The sequence below is a fragment of the Moschus berezovskii genome, chromosome 3 (assembly GCF_049115385.1).
Source record: "Moschus berezovskii isolate FMDL1 chromosome 3, NW_MosBer_1.0, whole genome shotgun sequence".
In the NCBI taxonomy this organism is placed as follows: Eukaryota; Metazoa; Chordata; class Mammalia; order Artiodactyla; family Moschidae; genus Moschus; species Moschus berezovskii.
The window spans coordinates 73,748,219-73,763,421 of record NC_142462.1 but is presented as its reverse complement, the minus strand read 5'-3'; the positions used below and the strand labels follow the sequence as shown (position 1 = coordinate 73,763,421).

General features: G+C 42.4%; 1 protein-coding gene across 2 annotated transcripts; it reads left to right on the top strand.

The window, feature by feature from the left end:
• Positions 1-332: 332 nt before the first annotated feature.
• On the top strand, positions 333-14,964 carry PPP1R17 (protein phosphatase 1 regulatory subunit 17). 2 transcript variants are annotated; one of them, XM_055420248.2, is made up of 4 exons: positions 333-414; positions 4,595-4,747; positions 6,120-6,272; positions 14,874-14,964. In XM_055420248.2, exons 1-4 carry the CDS (start codon positions 333-335, stop codon positions 14,951-14,953), a joined length of 468 nt encoding a protein of 155 aa, XP_055276223.1. In that variant the 3' UTR covers positions 14,954-14,964. The 2 variants fall into 2 exon arrangements, with proteins under 2 accessions (XP_055276223.1, XP_088688454.1); XM_088832328.1 differs by lacking the exon at positions 4,595-4,747.
• Positions 14,965-15,203: the final 239 nt, after the last annotated feature.

The following is a 15,203-nucleotide window of genomic DNA, read 5'->3' as shown; positions in this document are numbered from 1 at the left end:
AAGGGTTCATTCTAAAACTCCCACAGTACTTCTGAAAAATGGCAAATATTGAACACTTGATACATGACAATTACTGACAAATCCGTATGTGTGTGTGTGTGTGTGTGTGTGATTCATTTATTTTGGCTTCAATATTAAGTTTTAGAACTTCTGGTAGGTAGCTAAGTAGAAAAAGCAGACTTAAAAATAGGATTGAATTGCGAGCATAGCAGTAAATGTTCAATAAATATACTTATTTAATAAGTGAGTGAATAAGCAGAAGACATACTAACGGTCTTGTTTCTATACTTCCGTGGCGCTGGAGAAGAAATCCACACACCTGCTGTCCTTTGATGATGTCTACTGAGCAAATGCAGCCTCTGGAGCTCTCAGAAGACAGACTGGACAAGCTAGACTCTCTCTGCGGCCACTTAGGTAAATGCTACAGTGTAAATGTCAGTGGTGAAAGTCAGAAAGGGGGCGTCTCTGCCATTCAGTTTGCAAGCAAGTCCGAGGGAGGTTCCCTGAAACCTGATAGTTTGAGATTTCTGGTGCCAGCCAACACCAGATGGACAGGCAAATAGCCCATGGGTCTGTGGGGTCTGTCATGTAAATATTAGCTGAAGCACTGGAGAGAAGTTCATTAGAATTTAAAAAAAAGAGAAGCGGCATCGTCCTCTTTTTTCGGGTCTGACAGAGTCCCAGGCAGAGTATTTCTGAGGCCATAAATGGAGAGTGGCAGTCTAGCTTGTTTCCAGTATTTCCCGACACACTTACACCCCATGTGCAGTGCCAATAAAATATTTCAAATATCTCTCTTTGCCTATCAAGACAGAATTTTAAATAGCCTTTTTCTGCTTTATTGTCAATCTGTTTCCTTTCCAGAACTGACTTTCTGCATAACCTTTGTAATGAAAATACCAGAAACATTTCTGCCTCTACCCATTTCTAACAATGAGACACTCAGACTTTTGATGAATGGGCCTTTTGAATATTCATAGCCTTTGTTTATGCCTCGCCTGGTTATGACTCCGCGCTCCCCACCACCTCTCCCTTCTCCCCATTTACTATCGAGATGTGTTGTACTCAGGATTTCTCCAAAAATCGGGGAAATGCATTTGAAGTAAAAGTTAAAATTGAAGGAAACGTCTTGCTCTCTGTACGGTGCCCTGAGTGGCATCTTGGGGTTGAATGGTGACCCGTGACTGGTCCATAGCCAGCCTGTACCTCCAGAGACCCCACAGCTGGGCAGTACCCATTCTGAGCCACTTTCATTCATTCAGCAAAGGTCTGCTGCTGCTGCTGCTGTCGCGTCAGTCGTGTCCGACTCTGTGCGACCCCATAGATGGCAGCCCACTAGGCTCCTCTGTCCCTGGGATTCTCCAGGCAAGAATACTGGAGTGGGTTGCCATTGCCTTCTCCCAGCAAAGGTCTACAGTATGTATAATGTGGGGGGAGATTAACTGTGCTCTGTAGTAATAAAGTTTTGAAATTACATTTTCAGCCAGGCATTGAAATACATAGTCCCTAGAGCCTGGTTTCAACCCTGTTGCCATAACCTACCAACAGTGAAATCTTTAGCCTTTTAGCTGGCCTTCTAAACCTGTTTCCTCATATTATGGTTAAAATTACCTTTCCTTGTGGGCATGATATGAGAACTAAATGAGATAACATATTCAGAATGGTGAGAGTATTTCACAGCTAGTAAAACACAGGCTGAAGAATAGGAGAAGGTATTGGTCTATCCACACATGAAATGAAGTGAAATCACCAAGTTGATAAGTAGCGCTCAGTAAAGTCCCCCTTTCATCTCCTTTCTTGTGTGCATAGAAACTTAAAATCATATAGGCCAATGCCTTACACATAGTACAATTTAAATAAGTGGTAATTAAATTGAAATGATTGGATAAAATTATTAAAATCTCCTAGGTAGAAGGAAATATTTATTACTATTGGCTGAAGAATGATGCTATTTCATTTTTGGTTATGTATGATGATCTTTTGATGATGCAGGCATAATGATGTATGGTTACTAAATATGTCTGGTGATACGTTCCTCACACATATTTGTGTATGCTCTGTCACTCCATCTTGTCCGACTCTTTGCGACCCTATGGATGGACTGCCCTCCAGGCTCCTCTGTCCATGGGATTTTCCAGGCAAGAATACTGGCGTGGGTTGCCATTTCCCCCTCCAGGGGATCCTCCCAACCCAGGGATTGAACCCTTGTTGCCTGCGGTGTCTGCATTGCACACGGATTTTTTACTGCAGAATAATCCAGATATGATGTCCAATAAACCATAAGTAACTTGGAAACAAACTGTATGTTTTACTTCTAGTTTTAGTCCTAGCTCAAGAGTTGGACTGTGAAGAAAGCTGAGCACCAAAGAATTGATGCTTTTGAACTGTGGTGCTGGAGAAGACTCTTGAGAGTCCCTTGGACTGCAAGGAGATCCAACCAGTCCATTCTAAAGGAGATCAGTCCTGGGTGTTCATTGGAAGGACTGATGCTAAAGCTGAAACTGCAATACTTTGGCCACCTCATGCGAAGAGTTGACTCAATGGAAAAGACTCTGATGCTGGGAGGGATTGGGAGCAGGAGGAGAAGGGGACGACAGAGAATGAGATGGCTGGATGGTATCACCGACTCGAAGGACATGAGTTTGAGTGAATTCCGGGAGTTGGTGATGGACAGAGAGGCCTGGCGTGCTGTGATTCATGGGGTTGCAGAGAGTCGGACAGGACTGAGCGACTGAACTGAACTGAATGACTAGCATATATAGTAGGAGCTTAATCAACATTCGTTGAATAAATAAATGAATGAATGACACAGGCTATGTCTAGACCCATAAAACTAAAGTGAAAATGTTTGGCACATTTAATCCTCCATGTTTTAAAGAAGCTCACATTTAATGAATGTTTTCATTAAAAAAACAGAACGAAAAAGCAAGAAAGGACAGATAAGAGGAAGGGAGGGAGGAGAGGGGTTGAAAAGATCCAATTACTCCCTAAATTTCCCCAACTTCATTCATAGTTATAGATCTAGCCAGGCAATATGCAGGTGATAGTGAGTTTCCAGAGAAAACAGATAGTTTCATTGCTTTGCAGCTTCTTAGAATCCTAACAGAAGAGCTCTTTATACAAAATATATTTGAGTTCATTCATTCACGCATACATTCAACAAATATCTATTCATTGTTACTAAGGAGATAAAACACAAGACACCTGTCATCAAAGAGGGCAGGGAACATATGCATAAATAATAACTAGATTATCTTTTAAAGGTGTAACATGAGTAAAAATGAGAAAGGACACGCAGGACTAGAATTAGTGAGGTAAGATAAAGATGGGGTGGGGTGAGAGGGTTGGGCTTTCCTCTGAGCCTTTGGGAAAGTATTGGGGGTTAGCAATGGCCAGAGTGAATATTTTTTAAGTATCTGAAATATATCAAGTGTATCAAATGATTTACATCATCAACAAATTTAATTCTGTCTTTGTCTCTCTCTCTCTCTCATACAAACACACATGCATTGATTTAATATTATCCCCATCTTATAAATTCAGAGAATACTAAAGTTCCTAAGTATTAAGACTCCCCCCCCCCACACACAAAAAGGAAATTCTGGCCAAGTTCTCAGAACTAACAAAAAACAGAGTCAAAGTTTTAACTCAGATCAGTCTACCTCCACCTAATCATTGTTTGAACATGCACTTATTGGTGGGAAAAACAATTAAGAATAAAATTATCGAAAGGATACATAACTTTTAACCTCCAAGAAGGCTCTATCCAGCTCAGGAGATAGATCATTAGGGAATGAGATGCTAAAACAATGACAGAGGAGCTCAAAGCACAGCCACAGAAACCAAAGCACAGAGGAGTAAGACAGAGCAGAGAAAATACCTTAATGGGCAAGGGGGGTATCAAATGGAATTAATTGTATACAACGACATCTGATGGACCCGATGCCAAATCCAGACTTCAAAGGCTCTGGTGAGGTAATGCAGGGGAGTGGGGAGTGTAAGGAGATGAATAAGAAGATAAGAGGACCTGGGTTGGGATAAATAAATAGGGGAATTGTAAAGCCAGGGGGCAGTGTAAAGACCAGTGCTGAAGTGTAAGCCTTAATCATTGGTGTGACTTGACCAGCCATAGAAATGAAAGCTGTGAGGAATAGGCAGAACCTTGCTGTGAGACCAGAAAGAGAATAAGGCTCCCTACTGGCCCTTGGGCCCTCCAAAGACAGCAAGGCTTGAGTAAAGAAAATCCAGGAGGAGCATTCTGGCACAGAGAACCTGTTCCCCAATCTGAAATGTAACTTAAACCCACTCTGCGGCTTGCGTTAAGTATATTTTAAAGTTCCTCTTTGCCCTGATCATCCATCCCATTTGAGTTCCCTTCATTTGGAGTTTTACAAAATTCTGGTTTTCCCTTTTATTGCATATATCTATGCATGCGAAGTCCTTTATAGAAGAGGCCACAATCAATAAATCCTTTTCTTTTTCAGACCAAAAGATTCCTCCCTCCCATCAGATTTAACTGTAAACCAACCAGTCTGTGACTGAACCTTTGCTCATGTCATATTCTTTTTTTTTCTTTGTATCTTGTCAAAATCAGATGATCTTTCAGACCAATTTATTAAGGATTGTGATCTCAAAAAGAAGCCTATAAAGGGGGAAAATGTACAAGTCACCCTGAATGTTGAGTCAGACCAGAAAAAACCAAAGAGAAAAGACACACCGGCCCTGCATGTTCCACCTTTCATACCAGGTAATGGACGATGAGGTCAATTTGCACGTCTGTAAAAGGGAACTACTGGCTTCTAGATCACATGGATCTTACATGTTTTTCCCCTAAAGAGTTCTCTTTTTCAATCATTGGTACAGTCTCTGTATTTGTCTTAGTTACTCTAAGGAGGGTCACGATAACATATAAATTCTAAAATATGAGTGGATAACACAAGTTTACTTTTCTCTCATCAATGAAGCTGGGGGAGTGGAGAGGCAGGCTTTGCTTCAGTCATTTAGGGACTCAAGACGATGGACACCATCAGCACCTGGCTTCTAAAGTCACCGTAGGCGCAGGCATCCAGCAGACCCAGGGCAGACAGAGTGAGTCACCGTAGGCGCAGGCATCCAGCAGACCCGGGGCAGACAGAGTGGGTCACCGTAGGCGCAGGCATCCAGCAGACCCAGGGCAGACAGAGTGGAGGGCTGGCCGGCACACACACTCCCTTCAGTCGCTTCCTGACTGACTACAAGGGAGTCTGAGAAATGCAGCCCAGGTCTGAGCCAGGAGCAGAACAAAACAGTCTTGGGAACAGCTAATGAGTCTCTGTAACAACCATGCATGCGACTTGTGACACTCTCTTGTTTCCAAAAGTTTTGTCTTATTTCCTTTACCCCTTCCTTCCAGGCCATTTATTTAATGTCCTCTCTATTCACAACCTACTCTTAGGGAGACAAAAGAAATAGAACTTTTCCTTTCTGGAAAGAAACTTTCCGTTTTATAAAACGGAGATAAGAAAAACACATAAGCAGCTGAAATACACAGTAAGAGATAACATCATAAAGGAGGGCCTCAGATAAGGACCCTGCGAGCTCAGTTTGGGCTATGAACTGTAGACTGTTTTCTAGAGGAGGCTGTTTTTAGAGAGTTTGTGCATAATGGAGAGAACGTTCACATGTAGAAGAGGGGAGAAGAGGTAGGTGGCGGAAGCAGAGAACTAGTTAAGCCAGTGAAGAACATGGTAGCATGTAGCTTATGGAACAGCAAATGCCCCATCGTTCTAGCAAGGGTAGGCTTCGGCAGCAGACAAAACTCGGCTCAGTTCCTCCAGCACATCTTTGCCTCACGTTCCTCAGCAAAGTAACAGTGGTAGTATTTAAAAACCTCATGGTTTTTGAGGCTAAAATGAAATCAGTCATGTAAAAACCCTTTGTATAAAGCATGTTATCTAGTGTAGCCTCCATAGATATGAATTCTTACGATAAAGAAACTGCTTTTACTAAGATATTTGACAAGTTGATTATTAAGATGATGTTTGCACATCACCAGGTGCATGTGCAAATATGGACACACTGTCCCTGTGTTCTGAGACATATGTGTTTGACCCTGTTTCTCTGTTCTCCTAACTATGCAGACGTCCTTTCAGAACATCTAATTACAAGATACGAAGTCCAAGACATACAACCAAAGGGCAAAATAAGTCCAGTTCTTCATAACAGTGACCTGGAACCGAAAAAGCCAAGGAGAAAAGACACACCTGCCCTGCACGTGTCCCCCTTTGCAGCAGGTAAAAGAGCTGGTGCAGGGCATTTGCAAGGGGTGATGGGAACAGGTCAAGAGCCTTACCATCTGGAGTGCCACAGGCTCAGCCTTTGTCCTGGCCCAGCAGTCTGTGTCTCATGGGAACGTTCAGGGGAGGAGTATTTACTGCTAGCTCTCAGGTTTGCCTTCCTTGGCAGTTTCCCTGGGGCTGACTTGGAGCTGGGTGAGGATCAGAGCATAACTCATGCTTCAGCAGAACTGGTCAGATCCACTGAGTCAATAAAATAGAAATGCCAGTGGGTCCTTGAAAAGAATTTAAATGCCCTCCTCCCCAGTCACCCCGGGATCGTGCATCCTATGACTGATGGTTGATTCTCCCAAAACACCTGGATATATTGACCAAATCCTCAAAAGAAGAGAGAGCAGGGGAGAGGGAGGGAGAGGGAAGGAGATAGAGAGAGCTGCAAAAATAATGATAGCTCTATGTGAGTCAAATCAAACCAAAAAATCTTGCTCAACTATGGGCATAATTCCACACTATAGGGCAGCCAGTGTGTGAGGTAGAGTCTTGTCCTGAGAATTTTTGGTACAAGTTGGGAAATTGGGGAGTGAGATGAGTAAGTCATGGTCAGAGTATAAGATGGGAGTGTGTGTGTGTGTGTGTGTGTGTTTATATAGATAGTCTGGGGTGGGAGAATGGCAGAGGAGAAAATGCACTAACGTTTATTGAAAGCCTACTAAATGTTAGGTACTGGATTTGGCGTGTCTCATGGATTTTCAAAAAATCAACTGAATAACACAATGAAGTAGGTATCATCTCACTTTACAGATATAGAAATTGAGAGAGGATTTAAGTAACATCGCTACTCTAAAATCTTGTTGATGAAATTGATGGATGGATAGTTGATTAGCTAATTGATGATGGGATGATCAGAAGCACTGATGAATGGATCAAATTATACTTATGATCAAACACTGTTGTGTGACAGAGCTGGGGCTCCAACCCAGGTCTGTCTCATCTGTGAGCAGTTTTTCATTGTATCATGCTATGGTTTGGACCTATACAATTGCGGCAATCCAGAAGGGACACTTTTGGGAGACGATGAGATTTAGTCATTATTATAACACTGTATCGGAGAAGGCAATGGCAAGCCACTCCGGTACTCTTGCCTAGAAAATCCCATGGATGGAGGAGCCTGGTAGGCTGCAGTCCATGGGGTCACTAAGGGTTGGATACGACTGAGCGACTTCACTTTCACTTTTCACTTTCACACATTGGAGAAGGAAATGGCAACCCACTCCAGTGTTCTTGCCTGGAGAATCCCAGGGACAGGGGAGCCCGCTGGGCTTCCGTCTATGGGGTCACACAGAGTCAGACATGACTGAAGTGACTTAGCAGCAGCAGCAGCAGCAGCATAACATTGTATTTTCCCATGATTTTGTCTAATAACAAAATTGAAAGATGGCTCAGAAGACATTGTTAAAAGGCAATCAGGGGAGCAGACAGGGTCACTGATTTCTGAGAAAAGCCAGGCAAAGAGGCATGAAGCACGAGGAGCATTTGTCTGGAGATACAGACTGGGGACCCATCCGTAGGCTGTGAATCTGCCTTAGCCATGCTCATAGGTTTCATGCATCCCTACCTGCCCCTTGATGCTCAAATCCATTGCATGTTTCCTCCAAGCTCTGCCTTTGTCCACGTAGTGGAAAGTGTCAGACTTTTTATTTTTGGGGCTCCAAAATCATTGTGGATGCTGATTGCAGCCATGAAATTAAAAGACGCTTACTTCTTGGAAGGAAAGTTATGACCAACCTAGATAGCATATTAAAAAGCAGAGACATTACTTTGCCAACCAAAGTCTGTCTAGTCAAGGCTATGGTTTTTTCAGTGGTCATGTATGGATGTGAGAGTTGGACTGTGAAGAAAGCTGATCGCCGAAGAATTGATGCTTTAGAACTGTGGTGCTGGAGAAGACTCTTGAGAGTCCCTTGGACTGCAAGGAGATCCAACCAGTCCATTCTGAAGGAGATCAGTCCTGGGTGTTCATTGGAAGGACTGATGCTAAAGCTGAAACTCCAATACTTTGACCACCTCATGCGAAGAGTTGACTCACTGGAAAAGACTGATGCTGGGAGAGATTGAGGCAGGAGGAGACGGGGACGACAGAGAATGAGATGGCTGGATGGCATCACTGACTCGATGGACATGAGTTTGAGTGAACTCTGGGAGTTGGTGATGGACAGGGAGGCCTGGTGTGCTGCAGCTCATAGGGTTGCAAAGAGTCGGACACGACTGAGCGAATGAAATGAACTGAACAGGACAGCCAACTCTAGGTCTCTACCAACAGACACCTCCAAGTCCAGAATGAATGAATCTTTTTAATTCGAGCTGGACGTGCAAATACCAAGACTTTGCCCTCTCTTTTAGTATTGTCCTTATCTTTCTTGTTGCTGTTACTGTGGCTGTTATTTGATTGACTTACACTGAAGACTTTTTTATGGGATTGCCTTATGTTGCTGGTATTGACCTTGATAACTGGTCCAGTCCCTCCTATGTAGCCCCCACTCCATAAGTATCTGTTGATTTGGTATTTTATTTGGCAATCATGATTTAGCATTTCAAGTTCTCCATTAGGAGACTATTTTCTGCTCATTTTTGTATTTACTTTTATTGAAGTCCTTCTAGGGGAAGACTTGGAAGAGGAACAAAACCATTTATGGGCAGAGAGTTACTTTAGTAGACAGCATTGAACATGGACTTTGGAGTCAGAAAGGTGTAGGCTTGATCTCTGGTTCTGCTTCATTCTAGCTTAATGACTTTGGGCAACCAACATAAACTAGAAGAGCCTGCTTTATTTTATCCATCTCTCAAAGAAGAACCATAAAACCCATCTCCCAACATTGTTCTGTTCAGTCACTCAGTCATGTCCGACTCTTTGCGACCCCGTGGACTGTAGCCTACCAGGTTTCTCTGTCCACGGGATTCTCCAGGCAAGAATACTGGAGTGGGTTACCATTTCCTTCTCCAGGGGATCTTCCCGACCCAGGGATCGAACCCGGGTCTCCCGCATTGGAGGCAGACGCGTTAACCTCTGAGCCACCAGGGAAGCCTTAATAAACTTAAATAAAGTGTATAAAGCACCTAGCACACTTCCTGGCTTATTGAAAGTCTTCAGTAAACATTAGTTCACCTCCATCCTCTTTTCAGCATTATATTCTTTGAGATGCTAAACCATTTCTAAAGGTGAGAATTTTTCTAGCCACAGTGTTTTACCTCTCCATGGAAAGCTGCTGATTCAAGGAACTTCTTAAAATGTTGAGCTCTATTTCTCTGGCAGTGGAGGCTCCCTACATCCCAAAATTGATATTCTAAGAGAACAAGCTTCCTGGACAAATAAAAAATGTTTATCAAACTGTGCAGAGTACACAAGAGTGTTGGGGGAGGGGTTGCTGTATATTCATAGACTAAACACATTATCGAATTCCTTGAATCAGCAAATCTCTGTCTTGCAAGTATTTGCAATTATCCTGTTCTATGATTCCAGCTTTTATTAGCATATTAGCTGAAGTACTTTATTTTTGAAGAGCCTTTTAGTATCTAAAGATTTGGCAGTAATCGAAATGTTAGTTAAGCTGATAAGGATGGAGCCTTCAGCAGATGTTTAGAGAGACTCACATTGGTTTTAATAAGGATGTTGAGAGGAATTCGCAGAAAAATGCTCTCCAGAGACATTTCCTCTCATTAGCCCTTGGCAAAGGAAGGCTGGACAAGGATTCACTCTCTCCTTTAAATTTCCAGCTAACTACCTTCATTCTCTGAGGTTAATGAGCTTTTGTGACAGGTTCCAACTGCCAGACAACTCCTCTGAGCAGTAAGGAGTCATCTTGGGCTTCCTCTTTAGCCCAAGCTTTGCTCTCAGTGTGATGCGAGGTTGCCAGGGCCAAAGAGCTGTGGGGAAGGGAGCATTGGGTTGGGATTGGTCAGATCTGAGTAGCCAAGATCTGCTTAAGAATCTTTAGTTGAGATCTGTGGCAAAAGAAACTAGAGAAAGTAATGAACAATTTGGCTGAAAGTCTTGATGAAAAGCCTCCTAGGTAATTGACGCATGAACTGTGAACACTTGGAGATCAAAGCTCAATATTGTACTTGTAGAAAGGAGACTGATGTGTCCTTTGAAAGTGATGTCTCTTCTGTCCTGCCGAGAATAGAGAGCTCTCTCTGGTGTGGTTGACCAGGAACGGTGGTGTCTTAGGTCTGACGGCCTTAGATCCACACACATCTGTGATGCATGTGACCATCTTTGGATGGTGCTCTGGCTGGGATCATGACCGAAGACAGCTTGCTGCAGAGCTAATTGACACTTTAGAGGTCTTGGACTGACAGCTTCAACCTTAAAAGCACATCAGGTTCTGAGAAGTAGCCAAGTTCCCTAAACTTGCCTACAGAAAGAGTGGAAGGGAAAGAGTCAACATTTTCTAAATCCCTACTATATTCTAAGTTTTGTGCTAGACGTTAGAATATCCTCTGAGACTCTCATAGTTTGGTGGGGCATACAGATGTCTTGTTCAACAATTCCTACAATGTGGAAAATATTTTAACAGAGGTTCATTTAAGGTGTGAAAGTGAAAGTGTTAGTCATTCAGTCATGTCTGACTCTTTGTGACCCCATGGACTGTGGCCCACCAGCCTCTTCTGTCCGTGGAATTCTCCAGGCAAGGATACTGGAGTGGGTTGCCATTTCCTACTCTGGGGGATATTCCCGACCCAGGGAACGAGCCCAGGTTTCCTGCACTGCAAGCAGATTCTTTACCATCTGATCCACCATGGAAGTCCTCATGTAAGGTGTGGGTTGAAGCCAAAAAGAATATTGGACTAGATATTTCTTGATGGGATCACCTCCTGTGGTAGATACAAAGTATGTTTCCTCCAGTTTTACAGATGAATAAACTGAGATTCACACAGGTTGAGTGACCTGCTCCAAACTGAATGAATGGCCACTGAAAGCAAAGTTTTCCAGCTCTAAAGCACATTGCTTTGATAACACACCTTTGCTTCTACAGGAAAATGTGAGGATCATGATCTAGTTAAGCCAGTTAAACCAGACTAGTGTTTATCAAAAGTCATTCACCTTTAAATGACCAAAGGCAAAGAAATGAAGCATCAAGAGTAAGAATATAGAGATGACATATAAATGCTACTGATTTAAGCCTCATCCTAAGCATGAGATCCATGAAATCAAGACTGTGACAAGTTACCAATTTTTTTTTCATTATAAGACATTAAACTGAATGCTTAACTACACTAACATAAATGTTATTTCATTTTCCATTTGAAATTATCTCCTGTGTCCCTGTGGAAAGCCTAGCCTACTTTGGGAAGGACTGACCTCTTCCCTTCCCTGAAATCGTAGTACTTTTTTCCCCTGCCTAGAGGCTTGTATAACTTGGTGTCAAGGATACTAAAAATAACCAGAAAGTTGAATTTAGAACATGTAGAGGAACTAGAGGTCAAAATGCCAACATCCATTGGATCATCAAAAAAGCAAGAGAGTTCCAGAAAAACATCTACTTCTGCTTTATTGACTACGCCAAACCCTTTGTGTGGATCACAACAATCTGTGGAAAATTCTTCCAGAGATGGAAATACCAGACCACCTGACCTGCCTCCTGAGAAATCTGTATGCAATTCAAGAAGCAACAGTTAGAACTGGACATGGAACAACAGACTGGTTCCAAATAGGGAAAGGAGTATGTCAAGGCTTATATTGTCACCCTGCTTATTTAATTTATATGCAGAGTACATCATGAGAAACGCTGGGCTAGATGAAGCACAAGCTGGAACCAAGATTCCTGGGAGAAATATCAATAACTTCAGATATGTAGATGATACCACCCTTATGGCAGAAAGTGAAGAAGAACTAAAGAACCTCTTGATGAAAGTGAAAGAGGAGAGTGAAAAAGTTGGCTTAAAGCTCAACATTCAGAAAACTAAGATGATGGCATCTGGTCCCATCACTTCATGGTAAATAAATTGGGAAACAAAGGAAATAGTGAGAGACATTTATTTTGGGGGGCCTCCAAAATCACTGCAGTTGGTGACTGTAGCCATGAAATTAAAAGACTCTTGCTCCTTGGAAAAAAAGCTATGACCAACCTAGACAGCATACTAAAAAGCAGAGACATTACTTTGCCAACAAAGGTCTGTCTAGTCAAGGCTATGGTTTTTCTGGTAGTCATGTATGGATGTGAGAGTTGGACCATAAAGAAAGCCGAGCGCCAAAGAATCGATGCTTTTGAACTGTGGTGTTGGAGAAGACTCTTGAGAGTGCCTTCGACTGCAAGGAGATCCAACCAGTCCATCCTAAAGGAAATCAGTCCTGAATATTCATTGAAAGGACAGATGCTGAAGCTGAAACTCCAATACTTTGACCACCTGATGCAAAGAGCTGACTCATTTGAAAAGACTCTGATGCTGGGAAAGATTGAAGGCAGGAAGAGAAGAGGATGACAGAGGATGTGATCGTTGGATGGCATCACCAACCCAATGGACATTAGTTTGAGCATACTCTGGGAGTTGGTGATGGACAGGGAAGCCTGGCATGCTACAGTTCATGAGGTCGCAAAGAGTCAGACATGACTGAGTGAACTGACTGTCCACTTTGAATCCACCCAAAATTGGATTAATGTGAAAAAATATCAAGGAAGGAAGGGTGGGATACTTGAGAACTCAGCATGGCTAACTCTATGTTCTCTTACCAAGAAAATCTACATTCCAAATAAAAATTCAAATTTCTGTGTGGCTGGAATAAGAGAAAACATCTCCCACTGTGTTTCATAAGTGATTTATGCAAAAGCCTTAGTTTCAGCCAGACTCCTGAAATTGTTTTTCTCCTCCGATAAATATCAGCTAATTGGTAAAGAACCCATATGAACAAACTAGCAACTGAATCAAATGAATAGTCATTAAAATCAAAGCATAGTTTTCATTAATTTGCCACTGTTGAATGGAGTCCAGTGTTGTAAAAAGGCCTCTTGTGGTGCACAGCTTTCCTGCCTCAAGTTTAGATCTTTATGAGATGCTTCATGAACAGAAAGGTCTCTAATTACAGAAAGGGTGGGGGATCGTGCAAGGCAGTGGTGGGAAAACAAAGCTGATAGATGGAGTGAGATGACAGAAAGCACGGAGGACTGGCCTTGGATCACAGCTCCCCTTCCTTTTATTAAAATGACCCCATTTCATAACTCACAGGATGAGCAGAACCACCCAGACCTTGAATGGCCTTTTCTGGGTTGATCAGTCCAGAAAATGGTGCTCAGGCTTCTGAATTTCACAGATCAGTAAACTTTTAAAGCAAGATATTGTGGAGTCTAAAAGAGGGATCACAACTTTGAGCTTTGCCTAGTGAGGATGCTGACAATACAGCCATCGAATATCCCTAAAATTTCATAAAAGAAAGAATATTTTAATCCCTTAAAGAAGAGAAAGAATTGTTTTAAAATAAGGACAGTTTTTTAAACTAGAGCCATAGCTGTATGAAAAAATTCACTGCATTTTTCTTATTTTCTCATTTTGCTCTAAACCACATGAACTTTATCAGTCTACCAGCACTGACATTCAGAAATGGCATGTTCAGAGTCTCAGTTCAGTATTTTCCCCAGATGTTAGTAAAATATGTGTAGTTTGACTTTGTGAGGTTTACCAGTTCTTTTCTAAGGGAAAATAAACTAGCAAATTGTGCAAGCAAAGGAAACACTAATTTGCTCACAGGTGTAGCACTGGGCTAAGCATTATTTCATACTTCTTATTTAATTGTCACCATAACCCTTAATATAAGTATTAATGCCCTCACTGTACATACAAGAAAATTTCAGTCTCAAAGTGTAATCTAGCCCAGTACAGATTAAGTGAGTGGTAGAATGAGAAATCCAAAGCGGTTAGACTCCCAAAGTTGTACGTTTCCATCCTAATTGCTGCAAGAATAATTGCAGAATGTAGAGAAAGGGGTGAAGATTGCCTGTGGCTCCCAGGCTGAGAATCTCTTCTAACCAGAGCAGTATTCTCATTGAGCCACAGCTCTTCTGGGAAAAACCAAATAAGGCCACTCAGCACCTCCCCCCGCCTTCTCTCTCTGTTGGCATCGTTAGCAGTTAGCTTTGCAGCCACTAAAACTTTTCGGGGTTGCCATGCTCTTGTGAACTGTTTATGCTGTGCTGTTCAGTTCATTTCAGTTTAGTCGCTCAGTAGTGTCCGACTTTTTGTGACCCCATGAATCACAGCACACCAGGCCTCCCTGTCCATCACCAACTCCTGGAGTTCACTCAAACTCATGCCCATCGAGTCGGTGATGCCATCCAGCCATCTCATTCTCTGTCATCCCCTTCTCCTCCCGCCCCCAATCCTTCCTAGCATCAGACTCTTTTCCAGTGAGTCAACTCGTCGCATGAGGTGGCCAAAATATTGGAGTTTCAGCTTTAGCATCAGTCCTTCCAATGAACACCCAGGATCGATCTCCTTTAGAATGGACTGGTTGGATCTCCTTGCAGTCCAAGGGACTCTCAAGAGTCTAAAGTCATCTAATATTTTAATTAGAGGCACTTAATTGCAGATCTGTGCTTTGTTTTTCAGGTGTGACACTGCTCAGGGACGAGAGACCCAAAGTGATCATGGAAGATGAAGAAAAAGATGGTGACAAGATAGCTATTTAAAGATATTTCCCCTGAGACCACTTGTAAATAGGTTAGATTGGTTCCCTATGGCAACCTAGCAAAAAATAGACTTGTGTCTGCTCTCATTTTGTCATGGTCCACCTTTAACATCCAGGCACCTTTTCCCCAGGAGGCACACTATATCAGATCGCCAGTTACCTCTTTGTCTCTTCTTTCTTAAATCTAGTTTCAATCCGACTGCTTAAATTTTCATTTTTCTGATGAAAAGTGGAAAGAAAGCAGATCATCT

Coding starts and splice junctions, on each gene's coding strand:
- PPP1R17 (XM_055420248.2), top strand. CDS start 333: ATGATGTCTACTGAGCAAATGCAGCCTCTGGAGCTCTCAGAAGACAGA. Junction 4,748..6,119: donor TGTTCCACCTTTCATACCAG/GTAATGGACGAT, acceptor CTAACTATGCAG/ACGTCCTTTCAGAACATCTA. Junction 6,273..14,873: donor CGTGTCCCCCTTTGCAGCAG/GTAAAAGAGCTG, acceptor TTTGTTTTTCAG/GTGTGACACTGCTCAGGGAC.